The sequence below is a fragment of the Pristis pectinata genome, chromosome 2 (genome assembly GCF_009764475.1).
Source record: "Pristis pectinata isolate sPriPec2 chromosome 2, sPriPec2.1.pri, whole genome shotgun sequence".
Lineage (NCBI taxonomy): Eukaryota > Metazoa > Chordata > Chondrichthyes > Rhinopristiformes > Pristidae > Pristis > Pristis pectinata.
Genome location: NC_067406.1, coordinates 137805364 through 137822779, shown reverse-complemented (window position 1 = coordinate 137822779; position 17416 = coordinate 137805364). Strand labels below are relative to the sequence as shown.

The window sequence follows — 17416 nt, the reverse complement described above, 5'->3', positions numbered from 1 at the left end:
GTTGGAAAAAGCAAGCCATTTCCATTATTTGGGGGTGAACGGGAGTCATGTCATTCAAAAACAAATGTGGGAGCTGCAGACCAGAGAGCAAGTAAATCTCTTTCTATGTTCATTCTCGGAAACCAAGGTCTAAGTGCAGATAGGCAGAATGGATTCAGTAGAGGGGCCTTTTCCTGACCAAATTCTTTGAAATAATGGAAGTTATGGACAAAAATTATGGTTTTCTGACATGCATTTACAAGTGAATGATCCATGGCAAAATATTATGATGGATTCCCATGGAATGTAGCTGTGAATGTGGAATTTATTTCCAGACTGGTTGTGGAGGCAAGAGTCCCTGGGGGTTTGTTTCAATGCTTGGTTATGGTAGAAAGAATGGATAGAAATGCGTAAGTTTCCTGTTATTAGTTGTCACTGAACTATACATTGAGTGTTAGCTTAGGTCAGTTAATGGAGCGAAAATGGACAAGAGCATACTTACGAGCATAACAACATCAGATGTTTGATCAACATTTTTTCTGTCGAAAAGGGAAGAGAAAACTTTCATGAATTTCTTTAGTTTAAATAGGATTTTGCACCATTAGTTTTGACATGAGCTTGGAATGATAGGTAGTTTGGAGATAGTAGATGGGATTGTCCTTTTCCTGCCCAAGATAACAGCTTTGCTCTCAGTTAAATTGGGATGCAAAGTGACAGAGGAACTGTTGACTCTGCATTGGCATGGAAATGAGTGGATGTGACGCTTGGCATTATAATTATTAGGTCTCTAAAATCATGAGGTGCGTGGATAAGGTGCATGGTCATAGTCCTTTTCCCAGGGTAGGGCAGTCTAAAACAAGGTTTAAGGTGAGGGGAAGAGATTTAAAAGGGCAACTTTCACACAGAGGGTGGTGGCATATGGAACGAGCTGCCAGAGGAAGCTGTAGAGCCTGGTACAGTTACAATGCTTAAAAGACATTTGAACAGGTATATGGATAGTAGAGGTTTAGAGGGATATGAGCCAAACATGGGCAAATGGGACTAGCTCGGATGGGCATCTTGGTCGGCATGGATGAGTTGGGCTGAAGGGCCTGAAGGGACTTGAATGGATGAGGCTTGAGGAAGAAAGATCGGGGCTCAGTTGATTGTGGGATGAAGTGCAAGAACATAAGAGGTGGAAGGAGGAATAGCCCACATGACCCCTTGAGCCTGCTTTGTCACTCAGTAAGATCACGGCTGACCTGACCTTGACCTTAATTCATTTTCCTGCCAGATCCCCATAACTCTTTTCTTTTTAGATTAATGAAGATGGTCCCTGGGAGAATGTTAAATTAAGTTTAAGGGATGGGAGGTCAGGTGGGGGGTGTGGGAGGATGCCGGAACACAGTACATTGGCCTCAATCGAGGGAGCAGGCGACCCCAGCCATCTGTCCCAGAGACAAGCTTCCCTACCCAGTTCCACCACAATGGGATACTGATGGATAATAATGGACCATATTGTAAGGTTCTTCTTTACTTCCAGTGGATATAAAACAGGAGAGAGAATGAAACGGCTAGAAAAGAACATGTTAACTGTAAGCAGGGCAATCTTAACAAAAATAGGATATTACTTTCTTGGTAATTCAATTTTTTTGAACCATTTCTATGCTTGTTTTACCCATATCTTATGAATGTTATTTTCAGCACTGCAAAACATTCAATTAAAAAAAACTCCTACACATTTCCAGCCTCATTTTCATGACATAAAACATAATTAGCTTTCATTCTTGTCTTGTCCCCAATAAAAGTTACCCGGTTGAAAATGGAACATGAGACTTTGGGGAAATGGCTTTAACTAGAGGAGTTCCTTCTCCTTTCAATGTCCTTGTGTCATACAAAGCTGGCACACTTCGAGTGACAAACGATCTTTTCATTCACCATCCACGAAAGACACACCTTCTTGCCTTGTTGAATCAAAAGATTTAGTAATAAAATAAGTTGACATTTCTCATCACCAAAGCATGCCATCTTGTGAAACTCCACATCCAGAAAATGCAAGGTTTAATTGTTAACATGCTTCCTTTGTCTATAAGTAAATAGCTTCCACATACAAATGCATTTTATCTAATTAAAACATTCATTTCTATTTTTTTGTTTTTTTTAAGAAATGATACAGCCAGGGACTGCTTACTAGTACCACGTTAGCGCACATGGAATGAGATTCCACTGACCAGCGCAGTCACAGAGAATCATACAGCACAGAAAGAGGCCTTCCGTGCCATCATTCCCGTCCTGTATCTTTGAAAGATCAATGCAACTGGTTCTGCTCCCTTTCCCTTTCTCCCAAATGAAAGATACCACTCATCACTTCAACTCAGTTAGATTAAGGTTCCTATGGAAAATGGCTTTTATCTTTTTGGATAGAAATAGTTATGAAAAAAAATCTGTGAAATCTTGGAAAATGTGGGAGCAGCAGTGTCAAAAAGGCTTGGTGAGTTTTCGGAAGGACGTTCCTCCTTGTACCTGGGTGAAGTTCTGCAAAGGCAGAAGCAGCTGTGAGTTTTGTACTTCCATCTCTGGCCAGCAGTTGGTTTTAGCCATCTTTCTGACCCAGAGCCTGCAGGTCAGAGGTGTACAGGCTGTGCTGAAGGAAAACATTCTTTCTACTGTACATGTGCAAGGAGAGAGGCCCACGAGGAGGCTGTCCAAGACGTCCTACGAATACGGACTGTTGCCTGGGAAGGGGAGGCTTATCCTTCCGACTCTTTGTCAAGTCTGAGACTTCTTCCGCGTTGCCCGTAGCCTTGACTTTACTCTGCAAGGGACTCCTGCACGATCCATTGCTCTGAATGTTTTGCGTCAGTTCAACTGAAGGATTTTCCACCCCGCCATTGAGTGACTTGAATCCTCGTCCGGCTTCTTGCAGTTTCTGGTGTGGTCCAGTGAATGTGCTTGAAACTTGACAAGACTTAATCTCGCAGGCAGCTGCCTGTCCGGGTGATGAGTATTTAGATGGGTCCTCTGTGTGTATAGGTACTGATCTTCTGTCCCTTGTGTTGAGAGTTTGGTTCACAGTTCGGTTTAGATACGAAGCCTGGGGCAAGAACATAGAGAAAAGAAGTCAGCGATACAAACCGGCAGTCAGCATACCATGTAGAGTTACTGATCCACATAAAAATATTTATAAAGTATAGGGGTAAAGTGTGTTCTCAGTGGGGTACATTCATTCACAATATAGCAGACACCATACACTAAAATATATTTGCAAAATTTGGTAATATTGAAGTCAGCATCAAATTTTTGGACAGGAAAACATATATTTGTTGTTCTTAGTCATTGAGTCATACAGCACAGAACCAGGCCTAACTCGTCAGTGCCAACCAAGATTCCCATCTAAGCTGGTCCCATTCGACTGCGTTTGGCCCATATCCCTCTGAACCGTTCCTATCCATGTACTGTCCAAATGCCTTTTGTTAATGTACCGGCCTTAACCACTTCCTCTTGCAGCTCAATCTATAGACATACCACCCTCTGGGTGAAAAAGTTGCCCCTCAAGTTCCATTTAAATCACTTCCCTTTCACCTTAAACCTTTGTCCTCTAGTTCTTGATTCCCCAGGGTTGGGGAAAAAAGACTGTGCGCATTCACTTTATCTATACCCCTCATGATTTTATACACCTCCATAAGATCACCCCTCATTCTTCTATGCTCGACTGAATAAAGTCCCAACCTGCTCAACCTCTCTCCACAAACTCAGTCCCTTGAGTCCTGGCAATTGTCTGTGTGTTTATCACAAGCAATTGAGGATGAATATCTATCCTCAGTCTTTCCAAGGGGTACTTCTTTATGACAATTTCAGTACCAATTATCTTAAAAGCATACTGGAAAAGAATTAGGTTGTTACAAAATTGAAACCAAAATGCCAGAAATATTCAGTGACAGGCAGAGAGAGAAACAGAGTTAACATTTCATCTGTAACCCTTCATTAATCTAACTCTGATAGACAGGAGTTACAGGGAAGCAGTCACACCTCGGTTGCAGGATGCAGGTAGCTGGGTAACCGTCAGGAGAGGGAAAGGGGATAGGCCATCAGTGCAGGGCACCCCTGTGGCCATTCACCTCAATAACATCATTTCGGATACTGTTGGGTGGAATGATCTACCAGAGGAAACCCACAGTGGCCAGGTCTCGTGCTGAGTATGACTCTGTGGCAGAGAAGGGAAGGGTCAGGGGGAGTGGTAGGAGATTCATTGGTTAGGGGAACAGACAGGAGATTCTGTGGATGAGAACGAGACTCTCGGATGGTACATTGCCTCCTAGGTGCCAGGGTCAGAGACATCTCAGATCGAGTCCACAGCATTCTTAAGGGGGAGAGTGAACAGCCAGAGTCATGGTCCACATCGGTACCAATGACAGAGGCAGGAAGGGTGACAAGGTCCTGCAAAGTGAGTTCAGGGAGCTAGGTGCCAAGTTAAAAGACAGGACCTCCAAGGAGGTGATTTCAGGATCGCTACCTGTGCCACGTGCGAGCAAGGCAGGAAATAGGAAGATAGCGCAGTTTAACATGTGGCTGAGGAGATGGTGCAGGAGGGAGGGCTTCACATTATTGGATCATTGGGCTCTCTTCCAGGGCAGGTAGGACCCGTACAAACGGGACAGTTTGCACCTGAACTGGAGGGGGACCAATATCCTTGTGCTAAGGTTTGCCAGTGCCGCTCGGGGGGTTTAAACTAGAGTTGCGGGGGGTGGGAACCAGAATGGCAGGGCAGCAAGTGGAGGGGCTCGAGGGAAAATAGACGTTAAGCTTACAAGCAAAGACAGAAATCGACTGGTTGATGAACATGGTGGGACTAATGTTCTGAGATGCATCTATTTCAATGCAAGGAGAATTGTAGGTAAGGCAGATGAACAGAGCATGGATCGGCACGTGGAATTATGATGTTGTAGCTATTAGTGAGACTTGGTTGTAGGAGGGGCAGGACTGGCAGCTCAATGTTCTGGGGTTCTGATGTTTAGACATGATAGAGAGGGAGGTATTAAAAGGGAGGGGTGGCATTACTCATTAGGGAAAATGTCACGGCAGTGCTCAGAGAGGACATACTGGAGGGCTCGTTTACTGAGGCAATATGGTTGAAACTGAGGAATAAGAAAGGGATGACCACGTTAATAGGACTGTATTACAGACCTCCCAATCGTCAGAGGGATTTAGAGGAACAAATTTGTAGAGAGATAGCAGACAGTTGCAAGAAAAATAAGACTGTGATAGTAGGTGATTTTAACTTTTCACATATTGACTGAGACTCCCATACTGGACGGGATAGAGTTTGTCAAATGTTTTCAGGAAAGCTTCCTTGGTCAATATATAGAGGTCCCAACTAGAGAGAGCATGATATTGGGTCTCCTCTTAGGGAACGAGACAGGGCAGGTGACAGAAATGTGTGTAGGGGAACACTTTGGAGCTGGTGATTATAATTCCATTAGTTTCAGATATGGAGAAGGATAGGACTGGTCCTCAGGTTGAGATTCTAAATTGGAGGAAGGCCAATTTGATGGCATCAGAAGGGATCTGGCAGGCGTGGACAGGGATAGACTGTTTTCTGGCAAAGAGATGCTTGGTAAGTGGGAGGCTCTCAAAAGTGAAATGTTGAGAGTACAGAATCTGTATGTTCCTGTTAGAATAAAAGACAAGGCTAACAGGTTTAGGGCACCTTGGTTATCGAGGGATATTGAGGCCCTGGTAAAGAAAAAGGAACACCTCTACATCATTGGCAGTTAGGATCAAATGAGGCACTTGAGGAGTATAAGAAATGCAGGAGAACACTAAAGAGAGAAATCACAAGGGCAAAAAGAGGACACGAGGTTACTCTGGCAGACAAGGTGAAAGAGAATCCCAAGGATTTCTACAGTATATTAAGAACAAAAGGGTAGCAAGGGACAAAATTAGTCCTCTTGAAGATCGGAGTGGTCATCTATGCAAGGAGCCGAGAGAGATGGGGAAGATCCTAAATGAATTTTTTGCATCCGTATTTACTATAGAACTGATGCAAAAGAGTGTGAGGTCATGGATTGAATCCAGCTTACAGAAGAGGAGGTGTGGCTGTCTTGTGGCGAATTAAAGTGGATAAATCCCCTTGGACCTTGTGGGAAGCTAGTGCAGAAATTGCAGGGACCCTGGCAGAGATATTTAAAACGTCCTTAGCCACGGGGGAGGTGCTGGAGGACTGGAAGACAGATAATGTTGTTCTGTTGTTCAAGAAAGGCTCTAAGAATAAGCTAAGAAAGTATAGGCCAGTAAGCCTGAGATCAGTCGTGGGTAAATTATTGGAAGGCATTCTAAGGGACAGGATATAGAAGCATTTGGACAGACAAGGCCTGATAAGGGATAGTCAACATGGCTTTATATGTGTTAGGTCATGTCTAACTAATCTTATAGGTTTTTTGAGGAGGTTACCAGGTTACCAAGAAGGTCGATGAGGGAAGGGTGGTGGATGTTGTCTACATGGACTTTAGCAAGGCCTTTGACAAAGCCTTGCAAGGGAGGCTGGTCCGGAAGGTTAAGTCGCTTGGCATTCAAGATGAAGCAGCGAATTGGTTTCAACATTGGCTTAGTGGGAGAAGCCAGAGAGTGGTAGTAGATGGTTGCCTCTCTGACTGGAAGCCTGTGACTAGTGGTGTGCCGCAGGGATCAGTGCTGGGTCTGTTGTTGTTCATCATCTATATTAATGATTTAGATGATAATGTGGTAAACTAGATCAGCAAATTTGTGGATGACACCAAGATTGGGGGTGTAGTAGATAGCGAGGAAGGCTATCAAAGCTGGCGGCACGATCTTGACCAGCTAGGAAAATGGGCTGAAAAATGGCAGATGGAATTTAACGCAGACAAGTGTGAAGTGTTGCGCTTTGGGAGGACAAACCAGGGTAGGACTTACACAGTGAATGGTAGGCCTCTGAGGTGTGCGGTAAAACAGAGGGGCGTGGGAATACAGGTCCATAGTTCCTTGAAAGTGGCGTTATAGGCAGATAGGGTTGGAAAGGGAGATTTTGGCACTTGACCTTCATAAATCAGGGCATTAAGTACAGGAGTTAGGATGTAATGTTGAAGTTGTACAAGACGTTGGTGAGGCCGAAGTTAGAGTATTGTGTGCAGTTCTGGTCACATACCCACAGGAAAGATATCAATAAGCTTGAAAGAGTGTTGAGAAAATTTACAAGGATGTTACCAGGACTTGAGGACCTGAGTTAGAGGGAAAAGTTAAATAGGTTAGGACTTTATTCCCAAAAGCGTAGGAGAATGAGGGGAGATCTTATAGAGGTATACAAAATTATTAGGGGTATAGATAGGGTGAATGCATGCAGGCTTTTTCCCCTCAGGTTGGGTGACACTGGAACTAAAGGACATAGGTTTAGGGTGAAAGGTGAAATACTTAAGGGGAATCTGAGGGGAAACTTCTTCACTCAAGAGGGTGGAGCGAGTGTGAAATGAGCTGCCAGTGTAAGTGGTAGATGCGGATTCAATTGTAACACTTAAGAGAGGTTTGGATAGGTGCATGGATGGGAGGGGTTTGGAAGGATATGGTCCGGGTGCAGGTAGATGGGACTAGGCAGAATACCGGGTTGACATGGACTAGATGGGCCAGAGGGCCTGTTTCTGTGCTGTAGTGCTCTATGACTATGTAAAGCATTAACTCTCTCTCCACAGCCTGACCTGTGGAGTATTTGCAGCATTATTCATCTTTATTCCAGACTTTCAACATCCTTGATTCTTTGCTCTACAGTTGGGATGTTACATTGAGCTTGTGGCTTTGCATTAAAAAAACAAAGCAAGGCATAATCCTAATGGCTTTACAACACCTCCTTGACAGTTCAGACCCTGTGTCATTTGATGCATCATCTACAGATCTCTTGATAGCGGCCTTGCATCTGTGCCAGAACCTTATGTCTTCAAGATCTAATACAGTGGGCAGAGCCCAGCATCCATGCTGACAGCTGAGTATTGCTTTGTCCTCATCTTAAATTGACACTGTGGCTTTGTTCACCTGTTGTGTGCCCATCCCTCAACATAAATGAGCCAGTTCACCAACAGAGAGAATAAACCTTTTCATTAAGGCTGTGTCGTACAAGCATTCTGCAGATCAGTTAATCATAGGTAATGCATTAGCACCAGGAAAAACATAGATATTATCAGTGATCTGTCAAGATCGCTATATTTATTTACCTCTTTCATCCAGTCAAACCCAATAACTCTCTTCAACCAGTTTTCCCAGTCATTCTGTCTGCCTTAGTTGTTGTGAGTTTATACACATTATTTTTAAAAATAGAAATGCACTGACAAAAGGCATCAGTATGAATAATTGTGGCAATTTGATTGATCAAACTGAGAGATTGAAGCCTCCACATCAATTGGTTTGGCACAGATGTGACACTTGTCCAGTTAACACGTAGACTTACACTTAAGTTTGGGTCAACAAACCACCCTCACAAGCAGCAGCTTCACCAACCACACTTTGTACTTATGCCAATATTGGGGATCACTTTTAATATTGAACCCCTGCATCGTACAATCTGAAGGTCTCTGCACATAGGACCAGCTTCACTCAACCTCGTGATCTTTTCATCTTGACAAAGTGATTCCCCTGAATTGTTGGTGGTTTTCTGAATCACCAGTAGGTCATGCTAATTAATGTAATTAGCACAGCAGACAGGAAAGGTATAAATGCCATGCAATTATTCCCTCACTAAAACCAGCTCATGAGATTGGGTCCACCTTTGGCAGAACTCATTAGCTCACAAGGGGTTAGAAAACTAGAAATGGGATCAAAGTCTGATTTCCTAACTTCTTCGTATATAACCTCAAATTTTTATTGAATAGTAATTTTTTTCCCCAAAATAATGTCACTGCACAAAACAGCCAGAAAATGAACCATAAGTTAACATATTGTCTTCATGATCCAAGATGCACTTCAGTCATGTGGGAGGCCTCAAGTTTATCAGTGGACATTGAGTGCTCCTTCTCCAGGGATACAATCAACTTTGGTTATACTGATAGATTTATCTTTCCTTTTCTTCTTCTTTTTACAGATGAACAGCAAAATAAATATAATTGCTGTTTCAACTGTGCTTGTTTCAAAGCTATGCCTTGATGCAATTCAACCCACCCTTTGTGAACTTATAAAGAAGCATTCTTTTTCATTGAAGATGGAATCCCTTCAAATGACTTCAAAAGATAACTCCAGCTACGCAATCCTAATCCTGTTCAAATACAAACCTATCTGTTTGGCGTTCAGAGATCTAAAATGTGTCTGTCAGAGACTTACAAATGCAAAAAGCAGAAACCTCATAATTTCCCCCCCCCAGCAATATTATAAATTATGCAAAAATCATGTTGCAAAATATACTCCATGCAGCCAAACGAGAAGAGAATGTGCCGAACTTTGCAAAAGTCATCATGCCTGCAGAACAATAAAAATTACAAACACAAAAATATTAATGCCCCAAACACCTTGTTGTGTGCCTAGTTAAGCTAATATTGACTTTAAATCTTGTTAGATGCACCATAAATTAGTGCTTTGCTCAAACAGTGAAGGTCCAAGACTGTTGCTGATTGATGGGACCCTTTGCAATCAAACATATATAATGATCATTTTGGAATGAAGATATCTTAGGATCATTTAAATAAACTTTTATGTACCTGCAATTAGTGCAGTCTTTTCCTCCATCCATAAAGTGGCGTGATTGTCTTAGGCTACCAGTTATTAGAAAATATAAAGGTATCATTGCATGGCCTACTTTGTTTCCTAGATATTATTATGCTTATATATGCTGAATTTCCAAATGAATTTGGTTGATTATTTCATGATTATCAGTCTTGGTATACAGATGTCATCTTGTGCGGAATAAGGATACAGTCAAGGGTCATCGAGTCATAAATTCTTACAGCATGGAAACAGGCCCTTCGGTCCAACTCATCCATGCCAACTGTGTTGCTTAGTGAACTAGTCCCATCTGCCCGCATTTGGCCCATAGCCCTCCAAACCTCTCCTATCCATGTACTTATCTAGTTGGCTTTAGGGTATCTGCTCTGTAGAATCAATCTACATAAAACTGATTTGGAATATAATTAAACCCTCAAAATATTTTTTTAGGAAAAGTAACCTATGTTAAGTTGGTACCTTTGACCAAGCTTCACGATCTTGTGTCATGTGCCATGAAATGGTGTTGAAGTGGTTCTAATTCAGACTGTTACTGAATACTAACATGTTTTCTCTCTTTTCCAGTTCTGATGAAGGGTCTCGGAACTGAAACCTTAACTTTGTTTCTCTTTCCACAGATGCAACCTGACCTGCTGAGTGTTTCCAGCATTTTAAGTTTTATTTCAGATCTTCCATCATCTGTAGTTAACTTAAGAAAATAGGAACGGGAGTAGGTCACCCGACCCCTCAAGCCTGCCCCATCATTTAATATAACAATGACTGATCTACCCCAAGCCATTCTTTCTAATTTTCCGATTTTTTTGATTTCCAAACTTCTGATGCTTTTTTCCCACAACAATCTTTCGAAAATGGTACCAGATTCTTTCTTCAATGTGATGCCGAGATCTCCTCTTCATTTTACAAAGCTGAGGAGTCCTCCCAAACTTCCTGGGCCACCAATGTTACCTTCTTACTATCTTAGAAGTCGGCTGTTTTGCCATAGCCTCTCACAACTCTCCACCCTTTATGGAGTTGGAAGCAGATCAAGGTTTTCAATCTCCTTGCTGAGCTACTGTGAATGTTCCACCACTGAATAAACAAGCTTTCATCATTTGGAGTAGTTAATTGCTACCTGCTTACCACAGTTCCATCCTGATTTCCAGACAATCTAGCATGTTAAATCCCATTTTAATGAACTGTTTACTTTAATAAGATTGCAAATTTGTATACACTTCCTATTCTGCTTTCAGGCAATAAAATCTCATCATAGATGGTCGTGAATTTCAGTTACATAAACATGCAATGAGGTTACAGTGGGGAAGGACCTTCCTGTTACCCATCCTGTCTCACACAACCACGACGCTTCACACATATTTCACACCCAAGATCATACGATCTATTGGGAGAGACAAGAAGCTACTTTCTTCTCAGTTTAAGTAAAATTGATTGCAGAAGAGAGTTTTCTGAAGAGGAAGCCCAACAAGAATACTATCAGACACATGAGACTGGCAATCTCCCCTCTACATTCGCAGCCCTGATGCAGGGTCTCGACTTGAAACATTAACTATCCCTTTGCCTCCACAGATGCTGCCTGACTTGTTAAATTCCTCCAGCTGTTTTCTATGATTAAACCAGAATTCTGTTGCCTACCTGCACTGTACTTCCTCTGTAAGTGTAACACTAAATTCTGCATTTTGTTATTGTTTTTCCTTTTGTACTACCTCGATGTACTTATATCTGGAATGATCTGTTTGCATAGCATGCAAACAAGGTTTTTCACTGCATGTGACAATAATAAACCAATGACCAATTACCAATTTTTGAACTTAAATCACCAGTGAAGTTCTCATTTTGTCTGTGCAGTTGAACTGGTAAATGGGTTGCAGATCTGAGTAGGATTATAGAGAAACTCTGGAATCTTTTAGGAAGCTGGTGTATGCCAAAGGAGTTTGCCAGATGACTGGCTGTCTTTATCTACCCAAGGCAATATTACGGCGAGCTCTTCTGGTGTGTTTGTATTTTTGATGAGGATGGTGGAGAACTCACTGTATCAGATTTTAACTGTGGGATAACTGGCATGGTGGCTCCAATGTGCAGGATCGCAAGGGGCTGCAGAGGGTTGTATACTCAGCCAGTTCCATCATGGGCACAACCCTCCCCGCCATCGAGGACAGCTTCAAGAGGCGGTGCCTCAAGAAGGCAGGATCCATTACTAAGGACCCTCACCATCCAGGACATGCCCTCTTCATGTTACTACCATGGGCAGTTCCTATTCATTCTGAGATTATCCCAGTATGTGGGTGTCTGATGTTACATCTACCCTGTAAGGTGGTTATTAAATAACCCTAGGACTAATGAAACGCTAATACTAGTTGTCAGTCTTCGTGCTGTGACTGAGATAGAGCATTTTGGATTAGCCCTACCTCAGAGACAAAACCCAGGCTGATTACTGAGTACAATACTGAGAGAGTGCTGTACTGTTGGAGACATTGTCTTTCAGATAATATATTAAACTATTGTTTATTCTCTCAAATAATCAGGAACGATAGCACAGTGATTCCAATAATGCAGTGGCCAGTACCTTTTTCCTCAAACAATATCACTAGAACAGAGTAGTACGATGGAATCTTTTACATTCACCTGAAAGAACAGATAGCATGACTCAAATTCGGCATGTCCCCAATGACGCTCACCAATTTTTATAGATGCACCATAGAAAGCATCCTATCCGGATGCATCACAGCTCAGTATGGCAGCTGTTCTGCCCAAGAGCTCAAGAAATTGCAGAGGGTTGTGAACGCAGCCCAGTCCATCACGCAAACCAACTTCCCCTCTGTTGATTCCGTCTGCACTTCCCGCTGCCTTGGGAAAGCAGCCGACATAATCAAGGACCCCTCCCACCCCGGTCATTCTCTCTTCTCCCCTCTCCTGTCAGGCAGAAGATACAAAAGCCTGAGGGCACAAACCACCAAACTCAAGAACAGCTTCTATCCCACTGTTATCAAACTCTTGACCGGACCTCTCATACACTAAAAGATGAACTCTTGATCTCCCAATCTACCTCATTGTGGCCCATGCACTTTATTTGTCTACCTGCACTGCATGTTCTCTGTAACTGAAACACTGTGTTCTGCATTGTTTTCTTTTTACTACCTCGATGTAATTATGTACGGCATGATCTGTCTGGATGGCACGCAAAACAAAAGCTTTTCGCTGCATCTTGGTACATGTGACAACAATACACCAACACTGATACCTTGGAGCTCACCCAGGCTGTGTGTTCAGGTCTCTCAAGAAAGGCTTGAACCCACAATTAATTGATTCTGAGGTATGTTCTGCCATTAATCTAGAGTATGTAACAATGTAAGGAGAAGACAAGATCAGTCTTCATGCAAGATATAGCATAGGGCCAATCTTCCACTACACTGCAGTTGAGAAGGGACTGCAGTAAGAATGCAGTGGGTTGCTACTTCAGTCCAGCAGAGTGTTTATCATGAGGGATATTTATATTCAGTTCCTAACAAGCATCGCTTGCATGTTTTAATCATTAGAGGTGACTGTTTTGTTTCACTCTAGGGCAGCATAACCTGGACATTTGTCCCAATGTTATCAAAAAGGGGAGAAACCCTTCTCATTAGTATAACATCAGAGGACAAATAGTATCCTACCAGTTTTGATTAGTTCCATCTCAGAATGAAAAGGAGGGAAATATGTCTTTGCAACAGCAGGGGTACATAAGCTGGTAAAGTCTGCAGCATTTCAAGTCTTCTCTGTGATTCTTTCTTGCCCTGAAATGAACCCTTAGTGAAGGTCTCAATGGCATGGTATAATGTGAAAGTCAAGAACAAAATTACTTATGGCTTCACGTTATTCTAACAAGCCACAAGTTGTAAGAAAACAAGTTATGTCAATTTCAGCATCAGTCTGTAAATCACACAGAGTACCCGTTGGGGACCCATTGGATATGATTTACATCCCTTGTCATTCATGAATGCCAGTGCTGCAACTGAGTTATAGCCAGTCACAACGAATGCAAGATAAATCACCTTGCGCAGCACCTCATTCTGTCTTCTGTTTATGATATTCAGAGGTGTAAGGAGATTAGTCAGTCCTGATGGTAGCACCTGAGGTAAATAAGCTCAAGGTGTTTCAACTCATGCAACACATTGGCTAACAATGGTCCAAATTTACAGCTGTAGCAATGGTGAAATTGTAAGTATTCACTATCATAACACATTGAAGCTGGCAGCAACTTCTGGAGCAGATGTATGCACAGTGAATATGAGGAATCTGTTGTAAATCTTTTTTGCTGTCGTATTCAGAAATCAGATCAGGAGAAATTTGGCATCATGAAATTGTTGCATTTTGTTGCATGAGGTGTCAGTGGTGGGATACTAAACCATAATTACTGCTGAATGAACTCAATAGCCTGAAAAATACATGTGGATTGTAATTCCCCCAGACGAATATTTCAAAATATAATACATGCAAAATACAAAAGATATTTTTTGTTGAGAAAAGTTTGTTTATGATTTCTTAATCTCATGTGTATGATCCAAACTTTATTTTTGTTCACAGCAGGACATTTAAAATGTCAGCTAAAAATTTCCACAGTACTTTTGGTTTGCCGGTTGTGAGAATTCTTCAAAGCAATTGGCTACTCAGCTTGCTCGATGACATCATGTTGTTGGAACAGGAACAGAATTCCATGCAAGAGAGATGACAGACTGTAATAACTCTTAATATGGAATTTATGATGGAGGATTACCTCCCGTGGTCCTGAAAGATCGGATGGAGGGTGGGGAGAACAGCAGGTCTTTAGGGCAGCTTCATCTGGACAATTGCCCCAATGTTGTCAGAAAGGGGAGACACTCAATGGTGATAACATCAAGAGACAAATAGCATCCTACCAGTTATAATTAGTTCCTTCTCAGAATAAAAAAAGGAGGGATCTACGTCTTTGCAATATAGATAAAGATAAGCTGGTGAGGTTTTTGGAAAAAACTTCAGTCCAGCAGAGTGAAAATTATCATGAAAGATATTCATATTCAATTCCCCAAAAAAAGTAGAACCTCAGAAAAGACAGGAGTGCATTGCAGGGTCAGCTTAAATTTTTGTGCTCAAGTCCTTGGAATGAAATCCACAACCTTCTGAGTCAGAAAGCATTTATTATTTGCCCCAAACTTTTCGCTCATCCCTCAAGATGGCAGTGAGCAACCTCCTTAAACCGCTGCTGACCCCTAAGCCAAACGGACATGTAAAGAAGCAAGTGGGGGAGAGGAAGAAGGGAGAGTGGGAGGTGATGGGGATGAAGAGAGAAAGAAAAGGGAGGAATAGAGATTGGGAAAAGGGAAGAGAGAAGGGGATGGGGATGGGAGGGAGGAGATGGAGTTGGACAAAGGGAGGAGTTGGGAAGGAGGGATAACGGTTGGAAGTCTGAGGGTGGAAGCAAAGGAGGGGTTGAAGGAAGGAGTAGGGTGGGAAAAGAGCATTTCTCTCCATTGGTATGTATAAGGATGGAGTAGATGGGTGGATTGTGACCAAGTGTTCGTGTGTGTATCCAGATATGTGTAAAAGTCCAAGTGTCTTGGACTTCCTTGGCACAGGACCAAGATGTCACTCTTCAAGAGCATGTTGTAGCTTGTGTGCAATGTCCACTCCACATCAAAAGAATTTGCACTGAGGTATTTTCCAGCCTGTGGAAGCAAGTCAGATTTGACTCTGAGAGATGGCCCAAGAAGAAGGACTGCACTGCCCCACAAAGTCTAGATGCCACATGATTCAAGCTGCTGTGTTTGCCAATTGGCTGTGTTTAGGGCATCTAATGTGATCAGCATTTTGAGATTCCTCTGACCTTTTTTATCTCAGCTTGACAAGTGGACACTTGATGCTTCTGTAAATCATCATGCCATCCCAGAGTCTAGAGATTGGGAAAACCTGTTCAAATCTGTGATTTAAAGGCAACTACAGCCTGTTCTGCTATAACGCGACTTTCTATAATGCAAGGTTTCTGAGGAACGTAACCATCGTGTTAAAGCAGAACTACCTGCATATTAGTGCATGGTAGTGTAGCGATTAGCATAACGCTTTACAGCACCAGCGACCCGGGTTCAATTCCGGCCACAGTCTGTAAGGAGTTTGTACGTTCTCCCCGTGTCTGCATGTGTTTCCTTTGGGTGCTCTGGTTTCCTCCCACATTCCAAAGACCTACGGGTTAGGAAGTTGTGGGCATGCCATGTTGGCGCCAGAAGCTTGGCGACACTTGCGGGCTGCCCCCAGAACACTCTACGCAAAAGATGCATTTCACTGTGTGTTTCGATGTACATGTGACTAATAAAGATATCTGATCTTATCTTATTAATCTGACACTAATCCCTTATTATTCTCCCCACATTCCCATCAACTGCCCTCAGTTTCCACCACTCACACTAAGGGCAAATTACAGTAGCCAATTAACCTACCAACCTGCCTGTCTTTGGGATTTGGCAGGAAACTCAAGCACCTGGAGGAAAGCCCCAGATTCTTCCTGCGGCCGCAGTCACTGACGGAGGGGAACCTGCAGGTGGAGGGGCTTCCATGCTCCCGCTGTCCTTGTCCATCTTGGTGGTAGAAGTGGGGAGCGGATCTTTGGAATTCATAACCCAAGAGGGCTGTGTGGTTCAGTCGCAAGACAGAGATAGAATGGTTTTCTGGATATTAAGGGAATTAGTGGGATATGGAGTTATTGCTGGAAAATGGTGGGTGGTCAAAGATCAGCCATGATCTCATTTAACAGCAGAGCAGGCATGAAGGCCAATGGTTTACCCCTGCTTGGTATTTCAAAATGCTCCTGATGACAGTAAATGTTGGCATTCCAAAATTGCATGAGTCTCACTCATTTATCAAGACAAATTAAATTATTTATCAATTTTTCTTGTTTGTTTTAGAAGTAGCCTTTCGGGAAGACAATGCAAACAGGCGATTTGCTGGATTCTTCCTGTGGTTACAATTACTGGAAGAAATCACAAAGTTTAAATAATGAGTGGGTAATGTCTCAGGAACATGCAGAGTGACAGGAATGAAAGTGTAATCCAAAGACTTTGTAGGAGTTTTGAAATGAAGAGTTCAACAGAATTCCTTTAGGATTAATTTACAACTCGTTCAAAAACATCTGAAAATAAACCTCTGTGGGATGGTATATAAAATTCTTTACCATCTCTGATTTGTATGTCTCAACTTCAGTTTTAATATTCTGTCTTCGCCAACTCAAAACTGTGCTGAAGGCTGGAGCTAGATACCAAATAATGAGGCAGATTTTATGTAACATTTAACATCTATTCTCTAGCCTGTTGAAAGATTACAAAGCATTCAAAAGAGTTTTGTATAGGGTGAAATGCAGGTGATTCCTGAAAACTGCATTTCAAATGGGACAGGCTTTCCTCCAGTTTAGTGTTCGAGGTTTGGTGGTGACAATGCAGTTTCCTCTTCCCTGGAGAAACCAAACACACATTGGGTCATCGCTTTGCAGAACAGCATTCAGTCTGCAAAAGTGATTCTGAGCTTCCATTTGTCCGTCTTTGCTATCTTATACTGTTCCAAAGAAACCCAAGGTAAGCTCGAAGAGCATCACCTTATCTTCCAACTTAGCACTTACAGCCCTCAGGACTCAACATTGTATTCAACAGTTTCAGACTCTCTGGATTGTATTAGGGCTGGCTAATGCTGATGAAAGGTCATCATTTTGCATCATTAACTCCTCTCCACTGACTCTGTCTGCACTTCCCACTGC

At 42.4% G+C, this 17416-nt stretch overlaps 1 protein-coding gene across 3 annotated transcripts in view; it reads right to left on the bottom strand.

Moving 5' to 3' along the window:
* Window positions 1-701: 701 nt before the first annotated feature.
* Window positions 702-17416, bottom strand: part of ccser1 (coiled-coil serine-rich protein 1) — a 1189492-nt gene continuing 1172777 nt past the window's right edge. The window contains exon 10 of one of the 3 annotated variants that reach the window (XM_052043574.1): window positions 702-3052. In XM_052043574.1, the coding sequence (XP_051899534.1) occupies window positions 2552-3052 (501 nt within the window). In that variant the 3' untranslated portion in view covers window positions 702-2551. The remainder of the gene's footprint in view (window positions 3053-17416) is intronic. The other 2 variants (XM_052043581.1, XM_052043589.1) reach the window with 2 other exon arrangements.